Raw genomic sequence first — 23,992 nt, 5'->3', positions numbered from 1 at the left:
AACCAGCTAGTGCTGATGTGTAATTCATTGATTCTTTAACATGCTGAGTAAGGCTTTCATATCTAGTTAAAGTTCCCCTTTTTTATTTATCAGCCCCTCTTTTGCATAAATAAACTGTCATGGTTGTGAAAGCATTGGACATTCTCAACAGATAAAACAAAACAAGTACCTGGGCACTGTACAGTAGGAGATTAAGTATGGGTATAAATGGACGATAACAAGACACAGCTGAATACCGTGGGACAATTCTAAGTTAAATGAAGTTATATAGTTATATTAGAGAGACTTTGATGTCTAATGTATTCCTGTGGTCAGAAAACATATTCTCCCAACCGAGTGAAAAAGTCCCACTGTGGATGAGACACAGGCAGAAGTGATCACGCTCTCTGAGCCAGTCCACCTTAAAACACAGCTCTGACACACTGTACATACACATTTCCTGTAAACGCCCCGTGCAAAGAACCAAGAAGAAAAACTCCAGTGACTCTGACTGACAGTGTTGGGGCAGCGGTGTGGATCCAGAGGTGCGGGGGTTGGACGCTGGGCTGAATTCTGGGCCAAACTTTGTCTGAGTTTCCTTCCTCCTCCCTCAGAGAGCCGCTCAGCAGCGGTGTGTTCAGTCCGCCGCGGCAGTCTCACTCTAAAGGTCAGCGACGGTGACCGCCTACGGGAGTTTGTCAACGCGGCACCGAACCTGCGCGGAGCTCGTCGGACATGGGAGTCTGACCCAGCGGGAGAACGCACGACGGGACCACCGGCCGATGGAGGAAGCCTTTTCGTGGCGGAGCAGTTAAAGAGCCGCGCGGACATTAGCCTACCGTCAAGTTTGTGAGCTTTACACGAAGTGACACCATGTTGGGAAACCCAGGTTACGCTAACAAGAAGAGGAAGAAGCCCGTCGTCAAACAGTAAGTCACACACTCTTCTGGTTAATGAGTCTAATGAGTAATGAGTTTCTAATCATTCTGACCGTAAGTTAGGCTATGTGTAACTCCGACCTGTAGGCGTTACGTGTTAAAGTTGGAGTTAAAGTTTAGGCAGCTTACGTTTCATATTTGCCCGTGCCGTGAACGCACCAACTGGCATGTCCGTTCAGTAAAAGTCACAGAGACGTGCGCAGTAAAAAAATAAAAAAATAAGAATCCGTGAGCCCTAACGTCGCGTCAGAGAATGAAAATGTCGACTTTATTTACGTCTGAAAGCAGAAGTTGAGGGGGACAATAACCCGATAGTGAGGGCTTTGTGCCGCCGCTGGTCTCCTCCGGGTTTGTTTTGCGGACTACCTTAAGAAAGTGTGCTGCCTGGATCTGGCATGGATCTCTTGCCCTCTCGCATTAATCACAATCAAGTTGGAGAGTCGGCTGCTGCTCTCACGCGATGCTCCGAGGAGGGCGGGGGAGGGGGAGGGGGGGCTCCGGGTATGTTATTGTAATCTGATACGGCCTGTGGGATCACTGCCGTCTCTCTCTCTCTGTGTGTGTGTGTGTAAGCGTGACTGTGATTGTGCGTGCGTGAATGAGTGTGTGTGTGTGCGTGCAGTAGTGCCTGTTCCTCTCCTTATCCCTCTCTTCTCTCGTCTTCTTGTGTTTTTAAACGTTTGTTCCAGCGCAAACCCTGACAGTACACTGAGCTGGAAGTACAGTCATGCTGCCAGTAAGTAAAAGTATGAACGCAACAACAGAGAAGAGTTTCCTGCCTCGATCATCAACACTTCCTATCAGTTGGAAAAGGGCTCTTCACGATGGTATACAAGCAACAGTGTGTTAGCGTTGCGACCTTTATGTAAATGTTTGTTTAGTTCATGATTCGGTCAGTAATTGATTTTTTGATTCTCCATAATAACATTTTACATCTAGGGCATTTGGCAGTTGTTTTTGTCCGAAGCGACTCACAGTAGTTGGGGGTTCAGTATCTTGCCCATGGACACTTTTGCATGCAGACCAGGGGAACTGAACCGGCGACCTTCCAACAACAAGATGCAGGCTCTAGCCCCTGAGCCACAGCTGCCCCCTATTGATCACTGATTGAATGAGTAGAAAATGGTGCACTATCTACCATCAAATTGGGCTCTTAATCTGCTAAAATACTTCACGAACCATAACTGGAGTCAAGATAAAGAGTCAATCGAAACTATTTTTTATTTTAAAAAGCTATCATTGATTATATAATTAATTTGAAAAGCAACTGGTGTGTGTACATGGATAACAAAACAAGGGGTCGGCTCTGCGGTGTTCTCCATGGTTGTACAGGACGCTGAGCAGAAGCAGAGTTATGTTCTTCACCACAGAGTTTCGTTAACTTGTCGAATGCTGTGGGGTGTGTTCGCTAGCTCGTTAGCATTTGTCAGCTGTTTTTTTTATGGTACTGCTGACCGCTGCTCCGCTCCATTAACATTACATTGCAAAAATGTCGCAAATCTCATGTGAAACAATTTTTTACCCACCCTTACATTACAGTACTCTGAGGGCATGTTTCGGGTTGCAGTTACGTAACAGTTTGGTTTATGAAAATAAAAAGCGAAATGTCTATCACATTTCTCAGAGGAGAATTTGACATCTCCAAAAACCTGTTTGAGTGACATATTACTGAATTTGACTTTTGTCCTAAAGATTAATGCTTAAAGAAACAGTTCAATGAATAATGCATATTCTGTCGTTATCCACTCATCCCAATGCTGATGGAAAAGTAGGTTTGGTTTGGTTTTGTGTTCACTGAAACATTCTCCTGAACATCTAAAGCAGCTTTAAATGTAAAAAAAAAAAAAAAAAAAAAAAATGAAAAACATCAAAAACCAGACTTAATATGATCCAAGTCTACAGAAACCCTGAGATCCCACATGGATTTGAAAATATGTTACATACACATGGGTTTGTTTCCCATTGTGTCCCCTGCTGCTTCAGTTGATTAGCAGAATCCTACAACACGGTTTTTCTGTGGAGTCCCCAGAACATTTTGTGGACTCCATCTGCATGGGGGATAATGACTAAACATTCATTTTTTGAGTGAACTGCTCCTTTAAGTAGAACTTTAAGTACAACGTTTGTCTTTGAAATTCAACAATAGTGTATAGTTAAAACCAGGTACCCTTTCTTCCATATAAAAACCAAAGGCCTTGCCCACTTTACAATCCAAAACACAGCCCTGCTGTTATCTTTAAATGGATTGATATCTCTTTTACCACAGGGATTCACAAGAGACATAACACAAATAACCAAATAAAGGTTTGTTGACTCAAGTACTGAAGCAACATTTAAGACCTTGACCAATGTTACAATGTTTAACAAAGATTCACGTCCAGTGAACAGATTGCACTACAGATTTGCATGCTTATAGTGATCTTGCAAATTGCGTTAAGGCCGTTCTCAGTGTAAATCCCAAAATAAAAAGGTGGTCTGTGTGCAGACGTCTGTGTTTCTGAAGATGTGGGACTGCACTGAGGACTGAGGTTTCCTGGACGGCCAGCTGGGCTCAGCTGCACAAAGGCACCATTGAGCCTGACTGTAAAAAGCTGTGGTCACTACATAGGAGCATTCCATGGCAGATCTGGCCATCCAAATTCTCTGTTTTATTACCCACATGCCTTCTGTGTTATTATTTTGCTAGTAGGGGTTATTATCTATTCTGCATACAATTTTTCAAAAGACCCTCACAGCATCTTAATTTTGTTGCTAACTAGTTTAACACTGAGTTATTTACTCGTCACAAGCTAACATATTTACACTAACTGTAGTTTTCCAAATTGACATCTAAACAACGGGGACTTGTTGCATTGGTTTTGTTGCATCAGCTTTGTGACAAAGGAAGGAAATGGTTTTGAACCTGCCTTGTCCTTTCTCAGTCCTTTTAAAGTACTGTTTTTCAACAGTAGCAGCATTCGCACATATTGCTGTAAAGTATGGGTTAATTATAGTTTATAGGGCTCATTAAACCATCCCCATTCCCCACTCAGAGACCACAGTGGTAGGCCAGTGTGTGTGCATGTGTACTTAAGTAGCACTACAGGGATTAGTGAGGTATACGCTTTGTAGTATGACTATGCATTTATTTTAGCAAGCAATGGTATCCACAATAAGTCGAGATAATATCTTTCATACCAAGTGCTCCTTGCCTAGTAATCTAAAGGGATTGTGAGACACTCTCACAGGCAGACGTGCTGATAAGAGGTTTGGCAGAACACCAAAACACTCCTGCTGAACAACAAAGTTGCCCTTTGTTCTTTGCCCTTTGTTTCATTTTCAAAGAGGAGCGCTCACACACACACCAGCTACACACTTTTATCACTGTCTAACACTCTTATAGGAAAACCGTCATTAACAATGACATACTTCATATGAAAATTGCAATTAAGCCTAAGAAATAAACAGGTAACAGTAGAATAACTAATGCTTTAGTTTACTTATTTATTATTTGTTTTTTTTATTATGTTGAAGTTGTGTTAAAATATGTGAGCAAAACTCGTTTTATTATTGTTTAATCATCAGTTTGTCATTATCGTTTAAAAGCTGTGATTCTTCTCAGTCTAATATATCAACATGTTATGGGGGGCAAACTTGTGGTCATTATTAACTGACACACTTTATTATTTGTGTCATTATGAGCCCAATTAGGGAAAGGACAGAAGAGGAGACTTCAGCCTCTGTCTATTACATCAGTGCCTCCCAAGTCTAATTTACAGGGAGCCAATGTTGAGCTCAAACATACAAACATATGAGTACAAACATTCCCTCGTTTATCACCTTCACATGCCTGATTTTAATGTGAGCAGTCATGTCATAGAGGATCTTTGTTAATTATGCTTCACCAGTCTTTTGCCCCTTATTCTGTAAGTCTGACACACACACAAAAATAAAACCCCTCAGTGTTCAAATACAGACTTAGATGTTAATCAGCACTGTAAAAGAAGCTTTGAAGTCTTGACGCTTCCAAACACTCGTGTCAGCCCTACTAGGTACACAGGTTTTTTACTCCTTGTAGGCTAACAGATGTAATGTTTTCAAGAAACTCCCACTAACCATTCACTGTGGATCACTATCTCTGAAAATAAGTAAAAACACTCTGCGTGCATGGCAGTCAGATAGAAGCATCCAATGTGCCATGAAACATAAAGGGGCAGCTTCCCAGATCATCAGAAAAATCTCAGTCCAAACCACTCTCAGAGCTTTTAAAAACATTGGCGGAAAACTGACCTGAAGCCAGTGTTTTGAGAGTTGGCTCTAAAGAGATTGTGACTCGCTCCCTCCCAGAGGATGGCACTTTCAAACAGTCTTATCAGCTCTTATAGAAACCTCTGCATCCAACTCTCCACTGTGTATTCATGTTTCAAACGTTGTTTTACATATATTTTTTCAGAGCACAATACTTGAATATCACACCATCACCTCTCTTTTAGCTCCGAAGTTCCTCTGGACACAGCGAAATCGACCAATTTACTGGCAGAGTGAGGCCTTGGACTGTATCTGGTTTTTTGGTATGTTCATGTAGCCTTTTCATTTTCTTTTGCGCTGTATGATGCAGCTGGAAAACAGCATTCACCCTCTTTTCTGGGGAGTAAACTGAAGTGTTTTCTCAGTCAGCATGAAGCAATAGAAAACCTTGATTCTGGCATGAGTGTTTGGCGAAAATTGCTGTAGGATATGTTAAGTAGAACTATTTATGTTGTAAACACTTCATCATATTTGTTCTCTTACAAAATATGTTATTCACTGTGAGTTCTGTTTTGTTTTTCCCCCACTGTCTGGAAAGCTCTTTGCAGGATAAAGTTCACTATTATAAACTATCCTACTTCCAAAATTGCAGTCTGAGTATTTCAGCAGCCAAACATGTGTATGGAGAGCACTCTTTTCATACTTTAGAACCACTGAGTCATGCTTGTGGTTCAAATGATTCATCTAGTTTGAGCAGACAAATGTGTGTCAGTATCATTACAGCAGAGTTATCAAGGGCTGCCTGGACTCTGAGACAGAGGCGTTTGGGTTCAGATCTCTTCTCTTTTCCTTTTAAGATTAGCAATCCAACTAGAAATCGAGGGATGAGGTCAAACATCCCCCATTTAAATAATGAAAGTCCTGATGTCTGCTGCTCGACCCCGTGATCCACAGCAAATCAAGGTGGAAAATATGTTCTGAATGCCGACTTTTGTTTTCTCAAGACATTTCTTGAGAGTGAGATCAGTCCTGCTTCTCTGAGAGGTACAGCTCGGATCAGAAGCAATCCAAGTTGCGTTCCGTGCAGCCTATTCAGTGGCAGAGTAGGACATTTTATGGTCTATCATTACCCAAAGAAATAATTTTTGGGAAAGATCTGATGTTATGGAATCAGATGAGTCTCAATATTAACAAAGGCTCATAGAAGGATTTACAGATAGAACTTGTAATTTATAGTTGGGTTGGGCCAATTAGTAATGATGCCTTCATTCATCGCCGATGACTCTGATAGCCATTGACAGACTATCGAGTCCTGACCATGGCAACATTGTGATTTAAAAGGCTTCCCCACCAGAGAGCTCAGATGCTGTAGCTAGTGTCTGAGTTGCTTTAAGGGGTCCAAAAGACAATCGTAAAATTGTCATGCAAACCTGAACATTTTTAGAAAGCTTAAGGATCCAGAGCTTAAGTTGAAGTGTCAGAAGTCAAATTGTTGCAAGTATATTATATACTATATTTCTTACATATATATTAAGTATATCGACATCAAATCTTGGCTTGACTAGAGGAGACTAGATTATTTATATCCAAGCACAATCAGGTAGACCCAAAGTGATCCCACCATCAGAAGATCTAAGCCTCAGAGTTAGCAAAGAAATTTTATCACCGATACAGAATTGACTAAATAAACAATGCAAGACTCCAGTCAGCAGAAGTGAAAGATGATTGTCCCGACAAAGTTAATAAATAAATAATTATTTTAATCGAGTAAGTCATAAACTTAAGATAGTGCATACTGTCATAAGTTTGATTTCCTATGTCATAAATGTTAGATGCCTATGATAATCTTGAGACTTCCTATTCTGGTTCTTACTGGGCAGAAATAAGCTTTGATATATTTTGAGGCGAGTGGTTTCTTAAAACTCCAAATAGGTTGTTCATATCAAATAAATATATAGGCTTTTTAGGACCTGGAAGCCGTCAGACAGTCTGTCTTTCTTAGCAGGTGTGTAGTCTAGGAATGTCAACATTGGAGTTTTGGTCCTCGCCCTTGCTCCCTTTCACTGACACTTGGTTAAACCCCTGGTGTAGCATGTGTGTCTGATTTGTGAGTAATGACATGTATTTCAAGCAAGCCTTGAGAGTTATTTTACTCTTGAGCATGGGTGGTCTTCAACCCTGTTACCCTAAGAGTGAAAGTCAAGCAGTGCAAATAAAGCTGCTGTCACGGTAAAAAAACTGGTTCCAATTTGACAAACTACAGTCAGTGGAATGACTTGTGGTACCACTGTATGTTTTGCATGCTGGTGTCTGTCTGTACTATTTTTTTCTTGGCTGAGGATTGCTTCCTCCAGAAAAAAAACATCCCACTCTGTTGTTTTCCTCTTTAGAGGTTTAGAGGTGGATAAGAGCTATAAACAATTGTAATGAACTTTTATTTTCAAACACAGCTACTGTAGCTTCATGGTTGTCAATTGCAAGCAATGGAGAACGCTTCAGGTGAACATACTAAACCGATACTTCCAGATCGGTAGTGCATTTAGGAGGCCAAGGCAAAAACAAAAGCTTCAGCTATCAAAATATTTGATCCTAGCAGAGTGGATTCAATTTGTTGATGAGTTGTCAACTTAGAAATTAATCAGCAACTGTTTTCAGAGTCAATGAATCAGTTTGAGTAATTTTTTTAAGAAAGAAAAGACAGAATTCTCGGCAGCCTGCAACTTCATTTCCAGATTCTTATCCTTTGTGCACAAAGATGAACTACTGACTGGTTCAAAGTTCACTCGTAAGGCAAGGACTGAACTGACCTTAACAGATAACATTGCCAAAGATCCTTTATTGATTTGTTTTCAATAAAGGATCATCTGTCTGTTTTTTGTTGTTTGTTTTTAAATCACTGAAGGGTGGTATTTTTTTTTTACTCTGGAATCTTTGTTTTTTTGGTAATTATTTGAACTACTACTATTTTGGCTAATTAAAAAAAAATTGATTTGATTTGATAGTGGTCAGTCCTTTTATTTTTTATTTTAAAGAATCTAATTGAGGGGCACCGTTTAGCTCAGTTGGTAGAGCGCGCGTCCCACGCAGCGGACCTGGGTTCGATTCCCGGCCTGGGTCCCTTTGCTGCGTGTCACTCCCCCTCTCTCTCCCCCTGTTTCTTGTCATATCTTCAGCTGTACTATCAATAAAGCCATAAAAAGGCCAAAAAAAAAGAAAGAATCGAATTGATCCAAACTCTGGATTTGGGGAATCATGACACTGCTACTGTCGACTCACTGGAACTGAAATGTTTATTAGTCTCATTTATGGCTGCCTCTTTTCTCCCTGAGAGGGGTCGAAGCTGTTTGAAACATTGCTTAAAGTATAGCTTACGTTTAATAAGCATGTATCGTACTGCACCCAACAACAGATGGCATGCTGTGGCAGGGCCGGTTAGCCAGGCCTGAGCTGAATCACTTGTGGTCTACACTCTTCATCACAGGCTTTCACAATCAGCACAGTTAACATTTGCGTAACCAGCTATGTTTTTTTTTTCTTTTTTCTAATTCCTCCACAGTAAGAAGCTCTCTGATGGTAATGAAGTCGTTAAATCAAACCCATCAAAACGCCACCGGGATCGGCTGAATGGAGAGCTCGACCGGCTCACGGAGCTATTGCCTTTTTCTGAGGATATCCGCTCTCGGCTGGACAAACTTTCTGTCCTTCGTCTCAGCGTGGGATACCTGAGAGTGAAGAGCCACTTCAAAGGTGAGGACCAGCGTGGGTCAGATACCAGCTTACTGTGTAATTGTGTGTCCTCAAATTTCCTTCATGTAGCCATTTCAAAATTATTTCAACACTGGCTGCCAGTGTGAACCTGGGACACCAGTTTTTACGGCACATCTACGACATCCAGCCCTAAGTCCCTGGTTGCCTTTTTAGTTTAGTTTTAGTGTGCAGTGTTCCAGTCTTTTTTTAAATCCAATGCTCTTGAGAACCTAAGAATTAGGACTATATGGACTGTATGTATATTGAGTCAAGCTTCGAAAGACTGAGTTACAAAGAATTCAAGCTTGATAAATAGGAAAGCAAAATTTGAAGACTGGGCCAGCACCTACAATCATTAAATCTTGAACTAACTTGAGATGAACAATGGGAACGTGCCGCCGTACACTTGACAGACAAGAAAGGTATGAGAAGCATGCAGTAATCTTGTTTTAGGAAACAACGCATCCTCAATACTTGTAACCTTACTCCACCCTCTCTAAAAGCAGACCAACAATAGTCACTTTGAAAAAAACATTATGTTTCATTTTATTAAGCCCTTGTAAATTGATTATACTTGCAGGCATGCTGGCTTTCAAAATCCGATGAGATCATGTGTGAGTCAATTATATGTGAATCATGCATATGATTTCTCCACCACCCACTGATGATAGTTGTCTTTGAGTTGAACAGACATTTTAACTGAGGTGTTAGCAGACAGGCTGCTCAGTAAGTTGCCTGGATGCCTGCGGCTTCACTGAGGTTGTTAGAGTGTCTCTCTTTTTTCTATTGCTTTTTAAAAACATTTTCTGCATTGTTTTGCATGTGACTCGTAATTATAGTGGATATGTTGCACTAAATCTTGTTTGTCTCCATCAACAAAAACCTTCACGATTCACTGATGGAGTAGTGACTCACTGCTGTCTATAAAATACAAATGAAATAGCTTAAAATATAGTGAACGGTGTATCTATTAAGATTCACACTGAAGTGGTCTAGTTACACAAAATGTATTCCAACATAAAGATATTATCAGGACCTTTATTGTCTTATGCATGTCCTTTTTTATTATTACTTGATAAACATAATGAGATAAAGACCTTTTAAAATGCTGCAGACTGTAACTATCTTCTTAGCCAAGTCGTTTGCAGTGTGAACAACCAGTATGAAGGAACATGTTACATGCAGTCACAGGAGTTGTGACATTCCAGCGCAGCTTGTTCTCACACCCTTTCGCCTACTTCTTTTGCTATATAGGTGAGATGGACTGAAGTAGCATAGTTACTCTGTCATTGTATGAAAAACTTTCCTCCAGCTTTGGGGATATATCATTGCACCTACATGCATGCCCACGGTCATGTAGGTCTTAAAATGGCAGGTACATTGTTGACGCATTAGTATCTTGAAGCAGCAAAAAGCGACTGCTATAGATTGTAGTCAGTGATGCAGAATTAGCCAGCTAATTAAAGGCACATTATTCAGATGCACACACATTCTGCTTAAAATGATAAGAGGCTGCTGTCAGCAACTTAAAATGTCTCCATGCACACAGAATGCCACTGCAGCAAATATCATGGCACATTTGAGCAGCTACACTTAATGCCAAAGTTATCAACATGACAGGATAGAGGAAAGTCTCCAGAGAAAACAGAATCACAGTTTTATGCTCCATTTGGTAGCTCTGATGGGGCTCAGGATTAATCAGGAGGATGGCTGCTTTACTCCAAACAAATTTACCGTACCAACATGAACTAGGTGTGTGATCAGTGGCTGTGTAGAAGAAGCAGAACATTTGTTAACATTTGATTCTGACCAACCGTGTTAGGAGAATTAAATAAGCTGTTGTGCCTCATGTGTAAATGAAAATATGGATCTCCCTTAATAGAGAAGTACATTTCTGCTGCTGGGGAAAAACTGCAGGTAATGTCATTAATATTTTTCCTCATTAAAGATGTGTTATTTCACTCACCACCACTATTAATCAGAATGATCCTTTTTTATGCCCCACTTTATCCACTAACTAAGATGCACATTTTACTTACACACACATCAGCACCTGTCCTCCTCGGTTAAATATCAGGACATTTTGCTCATATACAATCAAACAGAGCTGTTGATGGGACAGAGGGTTGGGAGACAGTGGTTGCAAAAGATCCACAGGCCCAGCACCACATACCTGTACCTGATTGTTACTGTTTAAATGGCAATGCATCGGGTCCTGGCTTACCCAGCTCTGAAAGGGAATGGATGATGACACTCCCATTGTTTTAATTTATATCATGCCCTTAACACACCTATAACTGGTTAAGAGTGTGAATATGCCCCCGTTGCACCTTACTTTGCAACCATTATAGCGTTGGAGATGCCCTAAATGTACTTGTGCCACACACTTAACAACCGTGTGTCATAGATTGTTTTAATAGGGCCCTATGTGTTTTATCAGGAGGAACAAAAGCTTGTCATCTTTTGTCTCTCTGTGCCTTTGACAGGTACGGTACCTTCTCAGATCAAGACTATTATCCATTCTGATAAACAGTTCTGAAATATAAAAAAAAACCTGACAATTATTTGTAATGTTCACAATTTTGAATTTTGAGCTCCTCTTCAGTCAGATTTGGGTGTGATGTGATTTTCGTTTTTCCTCTTTGTGCAGCTCCATACAATGCAGACATCTTCCTCCAGGTTCTCAGTGTTTATGCCTTTGCTAGTCTCACTGACACTGCCTTACTCTCCCTTACTACGCCTCTCCTTCCAGTTCCTTTGACATTAGCAGTGATCAGGCACACTGAAAAAATGGTCTGTGCCCTGTAGCAGTGAAGGGAAGGATCACAATCACATGCCAGATCACACTGCCAATGTGAAATCTATCACTTTGTGCTGCTCTGTAACTATCTCCACTCACCATGGACCAGTTTACAAGATTATTTCATTTGTCTGTCTCAGTGGGTAACAAGAGGTTCTCTTCTACAGAAACACAGGCGTGATTAAATGGTCTGCTTCTCATTGATTTGTGCATACACATAAGATTAGCCAGTTATGGCTACAAGTCAGACAGCATTACTAAAATTGGTAACTTCTAGGATTCTTCCTTTAATATTTCAGGTCTAGGGGAGTACTACTGCATGTGTGAAAAAAGTAGTATGAAGCCTTTTGTGGCTTCAGTTTCCTTTTTGCACAGAGTTGCCTTGTGGGTAATGTAGGCATTCGTTTTTAGAAGAAGAATATGTGAATTAAAAACCAAAACTGTATCTCTAGTTCTGCTGTATAAACTTGAATGATTCGTTTTTTTAAACCATCCATAATGAGTCCGACAGTCTCATAGAAGTACAGTGCTAAACTAGTGGACCACTTTTCAAAATCTGGTTGCTACTTTACCCTCAATGAGCCACTGATTGACATCACTAGACGTAATTTATCAGATTACATGCATTGCATTCTTCTCTGTATTTTCACAAATGAAGTGGAACTCCCCAAGACCTGTAAAAACACTGTAATGTGTAAAATTGATGGAATTGAAAATCCTTCATCCCAAGAGTGAAACATGGAAAGACAATGAGATGAGTGAGGCATGTGGTGGGAAAAATACTTGTCTTTTAATGTGTTATGCAACCCCCAGAAAGTGCACAGCTTTGCAGAGGGATGAGCTCTCAACTTCCTCACACCTAGCGTCAATCATATCAAGTTGGATGAGTTGATGATTTTGCAAAATGAGATGATGGCTGTATACATCAATGGATTTCCAAACATGGTCTTTAGTTAATGTCTGCTCTTAGGGTTTGTCTCAGTCAAAACATAAGCCTGGGATGGGTATTCAAGTGTGGACATGTCTAGAGTCAAGATAAGGATCCCATAAATCGTTAGGTAGAAGAAAAAGCTTCAGAGAAATGAGCAAACATAAGCAATTTGATGGGGAAGCGAAGGAGATTTAAAGACCTGATAATGAAACAAGCTATTTATGGCAGCCTTGAAATGGCAGATCTCTCCGAGTAAGCTGCACTGTTCGCCTCATTGCGTGACTTTATGAGGCAGTGCTGGATATTTTGAAAGGCTTGTGGCTCACTGCTGCTGACATATTTTTGTGACGCTGTTAGAAATTTGGGAAAAATGTGGACTAGCTTTCCAAGCTCATTGAAAACATCCAGGGCCTGTTAGCAATCATAGTTGATGTGGTAACAACGTATCGTGTATTATAATTTGATATAATTTGGTATTTGGGATGTCTGAACCTTAAATGTATAAACCCATACACATGACACAAGAGTGACAGAGAGAATGAAAAGTTTTAGAAAAACATTTAAACATATTGTCCTGGCGAGAATGTTTAACTTGGATGAGAGTATCTGTATGGGGAAGCCCAGTCTTGTTTGATACTGATCCTAGTGGGCTCGTTATGAGGGTTTTTTTTTGGAAGGTTTACTTATACGCACCCTTATTAAAACCTCAGCATAATTCAGCTGTCAACCCTGCGCCATTATATGCAAGAGGGGCACATCTTACAGGGGTGACAGAAGTTGCCTGTTGGATCTTGATTCCTGACTCGCCTTTCAGTATATCGTGAGAATGCAAGCAACCACTGGGAGACAGATTTAATCATGTTTTCATTTTTTCCAATTTCCCTCCTCTGGAAGATTTGTCCTCTCCAACTTTAACCACAGTGCTACATCTCCCCTTCATATCCAAACTTCTTTTTTCTGGATCCCCTCGTTGGCCGGGGGCCTGAGCTCGCCCACCAAGGCATTCTGTGACATTTAGAGTCTTCCAAAAACGCTGTTGCTTGTTTATACGTCGAACCAAAATCAGCCGTGGTCCCACTCAGAGTTTGGTTTGGGGATCAGCAACACAGCTGATGTATTATTACATTCATTCAAGGACTCCGATTCAGATCTGTTGGAGTTCGGAAGGAATTTGAATATATAAACAGTGATTGTCCAGGAAAGTCAATTAGCTTTTAGTGTTCATTGCAATTTGCATGTCCAGACGTCAAACATTTAAATAAATCTCATCTACAAATAGTTTTAACATCCAACATTCCAATTTTTACCCCTACCCCTTGTTTTTGACTGCCCCTCAGAACAGTGTTACAAGGGGTTGTTGTTTAGATCGCCCTCTGTGAAATGTGACAATCCTAAAAGACCCTCATCCATCATCAGTTGTCTTTGATGGCGTATGTAAACAAACTCGACTGAACATGTCCAGTATGGCGTCTTAAACTGTGGTGATTGCTCTTGCGTTTCTGTGGCAACCCTGATGTTATCACAATTCATTTGACATATATCTGATGGAGACACAATTTGTAATGAATTCATAAATTAACTTTATATGTCATCAAATAAAAGATTACACTGCTCCATTCAACACATCCTCATCCCTAAACTGATTAGGTCGATTGTCACCTGTCATGTGTCACTGTTCGCAACAAACATTTAGCAACCCTGCTTTGGAGGGCTGTGTAGCCTTAACCCCTCACCCTACTCTACTGTCCCAACAGGAATCAGGACACGCTACACCTATGAGTGAGGGCGCAAAACAGATGTTGGAGGGGCAACGGGTGTACTGGGGTCGGGCCATAGTATCTGAAGCGTCAGCACTAACGTTAGTCATCTTATTGGAGGCAAAGTTGTTTTTTCTACCTCAAACTAGAGCCATGATTCCATTGCTTTGACTGACTGAATGATAAGAATCATTTTTGCAATATGATATACAAGGCATGCCTAACACTGCAACAAGTGCCTGTCCAAAACTGTTGACGTTACTTTTCAGGTAGATAAAAGGAGTCCAGACAGCCAAAAATAGCTCAGTGTTGATTAGACAAACAGATGCCCCCAGACTCCACCACCGCCACAACATTGTATCTTGAATAGCATATAATCACTGTTTATTTTGATAATCAAGGTCTGCTCGTGGGTTTTGTTCTGCAGCACACAGACCTTTTTAAACCTACAGGGCTGGCTTGAGGTGCTTTGGGACCCTAAACAAGCTGTGATAACAAACACAGCAGCAATGACAATTCAGTCAGAGAAAAAAAAAAGACCTAGTGCAACTGACTCTGTTCTACAGCGTCATTGTAAAATGATTTTGTGCCTTGTTATTTTAGCACAAAATCCCCATATTTTGTAATAACACTGCCAACCAACCTTCCAGCCACTTCCTATGTAAATTTGTTTTCGTGAAATAATACCTCTGGATGCATTATACGCCTTGGGCTGGCTGTTGCAAACCTCTGTTTTCCATCCAAAGCTGCTTTTTCTTTCTTTTCCTTGAAATGCCTAGATGACACGTTTGTCTTATTGTGAAAAAAAAATGAGGCTGTTTCCTTCCCCTGCAGTCATGGAAGTAAACGGTAACATTAATCAAAGGAGTAATAGAAGGTTGAACCTGTGGACTGAGTGACCCAGCTCATTGGCTGCTATTTGTTGCGAGGACTGCCCTTTCCTGCACATCTGCGTGAGAACAGAGATCTCTGTACTGGATCTACTGGAACTAAATGTTTTCAGATCAAGATAATATTCCCCTATGCATTGCTGGCATGCTTTATACTCTCGCTGACTCTGGCAGACATCCAGCCGTGACAGCATTTCCTTTTTTCTCTCTTTGGTTTCAGCGTGTCTGAACTCTACCACAGGCAAATGCTTTCAAGTAGACACCTTGTGTATAGGTTATTTTAGTTCAACTTAAACTATTCGAAGCTTCAAGCTTGACTGCCCCTACTTTATACGTATGTTGTTTTTCTTTACTTTAACTTGTTTCCATGAATGGCCAGAATGGATTGCATGTAGAAAAACTCCAGGCCCGTCTGTGGAGTTCACTTAATTACACCACGATGAAAGGACGTCAAATCCTTTAAATGCTACCTCATTCCCTGAGTGACAGGGATGTTTGCCTGGAGTGAATCTTGCATTAAAGCATGCCCTGCATTTCACCAATCCTATAATGGCCTATTTTCTGAAACAGGAAGCTAAAGTTCAATGCTGAAAAGTGGCCTCTCTTGGTGTCAGATTACACATTGGCTTGAATAAGAGTTTGAAGGTATTGGAAGAAGCTTTTAGGGGCGGCTGGAAAATACTTGGCGAGTGTGTCTGTACTCTTGAATACGTTACATGGGATGTTTTTGCCAACATTAAAGGGCCATGAATTGTAAATTACCCAGTTGTACATTCTTTGTCTTTCTCTTTGTTTTGTAGTAATCAGATCCCCAAGCAAAACTTAGTGCTTCCAACTATTCATGGATGCTGCAGGATTAAATCCATGTTAACCACCACAGAGACCTGAGCTTTTATTTCTTGATAAAAGTACCTCTGGCTAAGTCATGCATTTAAAGAAACACAAGCAGAAAAGCAGCAGTGGTGACTCCTACTGGTTTGGTCAGGGAACCTTCAGTTCTACTTGGACGAAGAGTATGAATCTCATTTGCTTACTTACAGCCCATATGGTGGCAGATAAAAACAAGCAGACTAAAGGTTATCAATCCATGATCAAATTAATTATTAACACAGACTTTGCAAGGTAAACTAACTCTACTGAATCAGCGGTTTTGTCACTGAATGAATCAGTAACTTCTGGCAATGGTGCTCCTCTTACTGGTGACGGAGAACATTATTGTCATCTTATCTGTGAAACACTGTACACTACTTCCCAATGAAGAGCTTATTAAAACACCACTGATGCCAAAGAAACAATCCTGATGTTATTACTGTTGTTGTTTGTGCCTAACTGAAAAGGTTGAAATGCCAAGAAACAGAACATACTGTAGTACTGAAGGGAAGACAGTCTCACACAGCACAGGTGATGCATTCTTTTTCTGATCTACTTCCTGGAGTACAGTTGAATGTTAATACAGTTGCTCAGCTCAGAGAAAAAGTGAATGAGTGAATTCTACTGACCTAAATTGAGGGAAACAAGGGCAATGTCCACCTCTAGAGCAGGCAGATGCTTCTTTCTCAAGCTACCCACATGTGCTGTTCAGAGGTAATCATTTTTAAATGATAAATGATGTAAAATGATGAATGGATTTTTTAGAATTGTTGGCTTTATTTTCTTTTTCAGAAATCCTTTTTGATTTGTTTAGGAAGAGAGTTTAATCGGAACAGATTTGATAAAACGGAACTTTGCAACAACCTGAAATCTTATCTCTGTTTGTTCATTGTAAAATCCCCAAAGTTTATTTAAAGGTATTAAAGCCCAGACAATATATCGTTTGGTCAATACTATCAGCGGAAATCGTATCGGTTTTCAAGAACAGTACAGAAAACAATGCTTGGGGTGACTTGGGTGGTACATTTCCAGCAGAGGTTACGTATTACATTTTAGGCAATAAAGCTTATTGTAAAACTGCACGAAATGTGTGTATATCGGCTTATTTATCAATACGGAAAATGATCACTCCTTCATATCGGTACTAGCATGGGCCCAAAAAACTGCAAATCGATCAGGCTCTGTCCTGTTTATTATTTTCTTATTAAATCAGCTCAGTTAGGAGAACTTAAGATACTCGGTTACATTTGTGGCGTCAGTGTTTCTTTTCCCATGGGGCGCCATTTTAAAAAAAAAAAATGTAAAGATTTTTTTAGGCATAGATGCCTTTATTTAGACAGTGGATAGATATTTTTGAAAATGGGGGGGGGGGGGGTTGACATGCAGCAAAGATCCGCTGGTCGGGATTCAAACCAGGGTCCGCTGCGTATGTGGCATGCGCCCTAACCACTCGACTACCTGCGCGCCATGGGCCGCCATTTTTAAACACGGCTTTCTTGACTTAGCTTCCTTGGTCGGCCAACATTGTTTTATGCATATGAAGCTGAACAAAGCTAAGTTACGGACATGTGGTGCAGAGATGAAGACGCTTTTAAACCTGGCAGAGGGATGTATGTCAGTGGTTATGGGAGATAGTTTCCTCTGCAGGGTGAGGCAGTTGGAGATTCATGTCAGAGCAACAGAGGAAACAGCGGCGGCTACAGTGGTGGGCTAATACACAACTGCTGCCGTACGACAACACTGAGGGGACACGCTGCCTCAGGCACATGAAAAACATTGTCCATCACAGTGTTTTACTATAGACATCGTCATATGCCAATTCGGCAGGCAACGCCCAACCCTAAATTGCATAGCTGTCAGCTGTCAAAAAATTGTTTTAAATAGAGGCATGAAATGACAGTAAGAAAATAAATAATCAAAACAAATTGTGGATTTGCAGTGGCGTTACATCTCAGTTAATATAAAAAAATGTGTCGCGCTGTTGTTGTTTTGGTCACATGTGAGCACCCCTCTCCTACCCTCTATGTAAGTTTGATGTTGGTGGGAATCTGTGTTCTCCTTCCTTCACTGCCTCCCACACACTCACAGGAATGTCTTTCCAACCTCTGGTCAAGCTCTGGCCAAGTATCATCAAACATATTTCTCCACATTGACAACTGTAAGTGCACATGAACAACTCTTCTGCGGCGTAAGCTGTTACGCTGGAAGCAGCCGAGAAGGATGGGGAGGGAGAGCAAGATTCCACCACTGGGGAAGAGAGCTAGCATGAAAACAAACAGACGGCCACAAAGAGGCCCTGTTACTCACGCAAACACTGAAGAGAGAAAAACAATTCAACTTTAGGGATGTGGTGGATGATCCGGCTTTGGAATTGAAGCAGCATGGTCTTCGTTTAACTGTCTGTGTTTTGCTGGAGTAGTAAAAATTGATGGTGTGTGTGAATATATGCATTTATTGCTAATATGATTTTAATTTCCATCTGATGGTTTGTCTTTGATGACTGCTGCTGATTTATTTCCTGCACTGGCTGCATATGTAACTTGTGTTCAGGCTACCAGTGGCTCTTTGCATGGATTGCATTGTTTGTCAGGCCTGCAGCTTTGTGTGGTGTAGCCGTGCAGGTTTGAGAGTTTGTGTAAAAACTCAATTCTGGCTGAGGGGCGGGGAGATTCTATGTGTCTGGGTTTAAAGGGGGAGTGTTCAGGGGCCCCCTCCCTCCTTAAAGAAGTTGCGTGACAGGACTGGACGGACGGGTTGGGAGAGGCCATATCCTGGGATTTTCCTGTAGTGGCCTTCCAGATAAGGGAAGCGCTCTTGTCAGCTATTGCTTACAAAAAGCCCCCAGGGGCAGATGCACGAGGGCTGAGTGTGTTTCTGTGTGTTATTTCTGTGTGTGTGTTCTGTGTGTGCAGCTATGCAGGCTGCCAGATTCAGTTCTGCAGCAATGAGAAAACCTGTCTTCTGGCGAGGGACCAACAAATGAAGCTCGAGTCATGCCAAATAGCTAACTGTGCTTTTTTTCCCTGCACAACTCCATACAATCTCATTTGCAGGTTCTACCCCTTGTTTTTGACTGCCACCTTGCCCCCCAGAACAGAGTTACAAGGGGTATTGGTTGAAATATCTCTTCATGAAATGGAAGAGACCTTAAAAACCCTCATATGTCATCAGTAGTCGGTGATGGCGTTTATGTAAACAAACGTGACTAGACATTTCCAACATAGCACCTTCAGCTGTGGTGATTTCTCTTGTCTCACCATGGCAACCCTGCTATTATCACAGTGCCATTTGGAATTTTTCTGATGGAGATAAAAAAAAGTTAAGACCCTCACAATTCATTCACAACTTCTGCTTCAACAGTGCTTCATTACCTGGCCACTTGTGGTGCTTTATAGGCTAACATTACTACCCTGCCAGTCTGCACTGATATGAGGGGAGCAGTACCAACTGCTACATCTTCACTGGACTGGATTTAAGATACGTTTCAGGTGTCTTGTGTCTTCAAAGGAGGGGGGCAACATTGAAACTATGTATGCACAAATCAACAAGTACAATATAACATTGGCTGGCTGGCTGGCTGGCTAGCTTGTTAGCTACCCAGACATTAGCAACCTAGTAATGATTGTTTTTAGACGGCCATAATAGATTGATGAAAAACAGTCCTCATAACCCCTTTGGTTTGAGGTGTGCCTTAGAAAAACTTCCATACTTTGCTGTACCCCTGTATCCTGACAAGAATCAGATCACCCTACCTCGAGACGTAAATATGCAAAACGGGAATGCGTGGCTTAGTGGTAGGGGTAAAGGGGTGTTCATAAAATAGTCATGTCTTGTATACCAGTTTTATAATGGATCTATTAATGTGAACTTGAACCTTGTAATTATTGAATTGCTGCTACAGTGATGTACAAATGCTTTTTCCGGCTTGGTGTTTGTTTGCCACAGCTGACCTTCACTTTATTTGCAAACCATTGCATCATTTTCTGGCTTAAACCTTGCAGCACAAGCATGCTCATCATCAACATGCATGATTATTCCTATGTTAACACTCAATAGCAACTACCCTGAATTTGAGAAGCAGTCTGCACATGTCATGTTGTTCAGCGCAGAGAATGCTGATGAACAGTGAGCTGGACCTGAGTGACTAGTAGTGGGGTGTTTCATACAAAGCACTTGCATAAGATACAAAAGCTAAAGCCAAAGCAAACAGTGTAAGTGAATAGCTGAATGTGAGGTAGGCTGTTATTCAGTTGGGAAATGCCAGGCACTTGTGCAACTGTGATGCCAGCTGATGCAACTTCTACCTACACCGGCAGTTTAGTTGTCTGCTTGCTAGAAAGGACCTCACACATCTCCCTGATACAACAGAGTCGTTGCCAGGTTTTTTGAAATCCCTTACCTGAAAACGGTTGTCTTAACTGGTTGTGTCGTCTCAGCAGCCCCGATAAATGCTGGCAGTGTCCAATGGCTTGAGGTTCTTTAAGTCACAGGACCTTTTTAAATGGTACAGATGAAGCCCTCACTTGACAAGTCTGAGTACAGTCACACATGTGGTTGGTGGACATTAGTGGCCTAATCACATTAACAGAATCCACAGAGTTTATATCACCCGGACTTTGGAGAGTTATCTGTTGTGTTTATTTCAGTCTTCAACATGTCGAGGCATATGAGACAAGTCCTCAGCCATCAAATAGTTTTTACTGCGTAATGAATTATCCAACAAGCCACATACTGTATTGTACATCCTAGATGTGTGAAAGAGAGGCACGATGCAGCATTCGATGCTCCTGTCATGTGACAAGTAAACTATATAAAAGACCCATTATCTGTTACCCTCATGCTCTGTGTACATTTACACTTCTGAGCCCAGCGACCGCTCATTCGCTACAACCGACAACAGTACTTGTTTGATTTCTGATTTTGTGCCTGCTGATTAGAATGTTCAACACTTTGCTGCAGTAATTTGTGACTTAAATAATGCCATTACATGATTAATTTCAGTCTAATTGCAATACAGACACATTTCAGACATGGTTAAATAATTTCTGAGTGATTATTGCTCCCTACTTTGTTGTAGTGAGATGACAGTGAGAGGTCAACGATTAAACTAAGACTGACAGGTTATTGTAGCTGTGGCCATCATTCGTTCTGGTTGCGAGTGTATTTTCAGTAGTCCATAATACTTTCATATAAGTAGTCTAGCCTTAGTCTAGCAAGGTAAGAAGACAAACCCGTTTAGCTTTATTTTCTGAAAACAAGAAAATTCAAACCAAGTGAAAGGAAATCTTCATTGTTTAACCCAAACTGTCTCTGTCAAGTGACAAGTAGATTTTACTCATGCTAATGCATGGTACAACTTTGACTAAGTCTACTTATGACAGTGGATTGTGCATGCAGCCTTTTAGATAATGTGGATTTGTGTACAGTTGATCTCTAACACAAATTCCACTGATGATAGAGCATAGCCAGATCACAGCAATGACTGTATCTTGGTGAAACTGATACACAGAATAATCTCTGACACCTCCTCTGTTTTGTCCCCCTCTGTGCAGCTACCATGAAGACCAGTATTGGCAGTGGGTTGTTTCCCAGCGTGAAAGGGCACAACGGGAACAACATGGACATCGTGGGATTCTCTGAAGGGGACCTACTGCTCCAGGTATGAGTGCATCTATTCAGACACTTGTAAATGTACCTTAAAGGCTCATGATACAACTAACATTTGTGATACATTTATTATTTATTTGTATTATTTACATTTTTACAGCAAGCAGCAGAAACATTAATTAAAAAATGCAAATAAGATGGTTCCGAATAATAATGATAATGTAATATGTGAAACTGTAAAACCTGTGGGTAATCAGCAGCACAGCTGTCACAGTACTGATGCTTTTAGCTGTTTATGTGTCATTATTGAGGTCACCTGAGTACAACTTGAAAACTGTCCAGATTAATGAGACTACACCATGTTCAGTGTTCCACCCTTATAACAATATGCGAGTGCCAACAAAAACCACATAGTGCCAATCCCATGAGTCCAGCTGAACCTGCCTTTAGTCCTTTATATGACTGGTTGTTGTAGAAGCACATTTGATCTATTCACATAAGACAGCAGTCACATAAAGTCACCAATCAGAGAAACTCCTGCCCACAACTTTACTTCCACACTTTTCCAAACTTCAACATACCACACACATGCATTAGATGCAATTGTGCAAAATAAGGTTGAATAAGATGAAGTCCTAGGGAAGATTCTAATAAAATTAAGTTTCACTTTTGGTTTGTTTTTCTTTTATCTCTGAAATGTATTTTGGAAGTCATTTAGTGTAGTAGTTACTAGGGGTTAAAATGTGGATGTGTTCAGACAAAAATGTAGAAATGATGTTGGGGTATGGGTTGGTTTCAGTCATCAGTTGACACGTAGCTCTTAATTTCTTTTGTTGAAAATGTAATATAAAGATAAGCGGTAAGGCTATACTGTTTGTGTGCTATGTGTCCTGTAAAGCGATGGAGTTTATTATTTATTTGAAAAATCTGTGAATGCAGAGGCTTTTTGGTTGCCTACTTTCCTGGCGGCAAACAATCATTCAACTTATATTAGCTGAGTCGAGCTAATGTCTGCCCAGTTTGGCTCAGGCTCAGATTCAGTTGGGTTCAGACAGAAACATGCAGCATCAAACATTGCTATCCATGCTACTCAGCACCTAGTCGATTAAACTTATCATGATCATTTTATAATGTGCATATTTATGTTACATATTGATGTAATTTACACTAAAAATATCATGTCTTTCTAGTCAGATATAGCTTCATAACAATGTTAAAAAAAAAAAATTAAGATACAGATATAAAAGTATCTGTTACTAACGTTAGCTACATCAATTAACTGTTGCTTCTCATTTGTCATGCAGTGTAGCCACCTGCTACTTCCCATGTTGTCATCATTTTTGGTCAAATAATGTGCAAAGTTCATAATGCACACTGCAAAGTGCATTTTAAATAAGTTGTATAATATAATCAATAATTTTTAGACAATATCCGACCTTATAGATTAAATTGTGCTCAATTTTGAGTGTTGTCTAACTTTTAGACCATTAATTTGACATTTAAATGTCAGTAACATTTGAGGTTAAGTACATCCCTAGTAGTTACACAAACTAAATGTAATTTCAGTATAAATAGCCTTGAAGGAATCACTTATCCTTCAAGGCTAAGCAATGTCCGTCTGGATTTAAACTGTGGTCAGGAGCAGCGTCATAAGGCACATCACATAACATGCATTTATCCACTCAAATGGACTTCCAACACAGGACAAAGCTGTGTAACTATGTGACAAGCAGCTCACATAAACTTTGAAATAAGCAAAGAGCACAATCTCACAGCAGAAGCAGATAAACAGAGTACTAGTTCAAAGCCAGTAGTGTAAATACACCTTTTAATGGTGACAGCGAGAGTTACAATGAATACAAAGTCCCACAGCCTGATTGATAAGTGAACAGCCTGAGGCCAGCAGGTGCTATCAGACTTAGTGTATTTGTGTGCTAGGTGTGTTGTGTAGCTAATCCAGCTCTACACACTCAGGAGGAAGTTTTGACAGGTGAGGCTGCTTGTGTCGGCGCTTCTTGCCAAAGCTTGGCCACGCTTTGTTGTTTTTAACAAAACCTGTGCCTGTCAAATGTCCCACACTTTGTTTATTATACATGGGTACATTTCACACTTTGTTCTGCATTGTGATTACAACTAGCAGTGATTATGTAATACAAATGTAATACAAAGGGCCATTGAGAAGTAGCAGCTGTCAAAATTATTTTTGGATCATAAATAGATAGCAGGATTTACAATTCAGTGTTCTC

The 23,992-nt window shown here is 40.6% G+C and overlaps 1 protein-coding gene across 1 annotated transcript in view; it reads left to right on the top strand.

Moving 5' to 3' along the window:
- The first annotated feature begins 449 nt into the window (after window positions 1-449).
- LOC115588201 (aryl hydrocarbon receptor) overlaps window positions 450-23,992 on the top strand; it is a 33,696-nt gene continuing 10,153 nt past the window's right edge. The window contains exons 1-3 of the mRNA XM_030428610.1: window positions 450-908; window positions 8,701-8,891; window positions 21,692-21,798. Coding sequence (XP_030284470.1) covers window positions 853-908; window positions 8,701-8,891; window positions 21,692-21,798 — 354 coding nt within the window. The 5' untranslated portion in view covers window positions 450-852. The remainder of the gene's footprint in view (window positions 909-8,700; window positions 8,892-21,691; window positions 21,799-23,992) is intronic.

This window comes from Sparus aurata, chromosome 9 (genome assembly GCF_900880675.1).
Source record: "Sparus aurata chromosome 9, fSpaAur1.1, whole genome shotgun sequence".
In the NCBI taxonomy this organism is placed as follows: Eukaryota; Metazoa; Chordata; class Actinopteri; order Spariformes; family Sparidae; genus Sparus; species Sparus aurata.
Note: the sequence above shows the minus strand (reverse complement) of the source record. Positions and strands in the feature narration are given on the sequence as shown.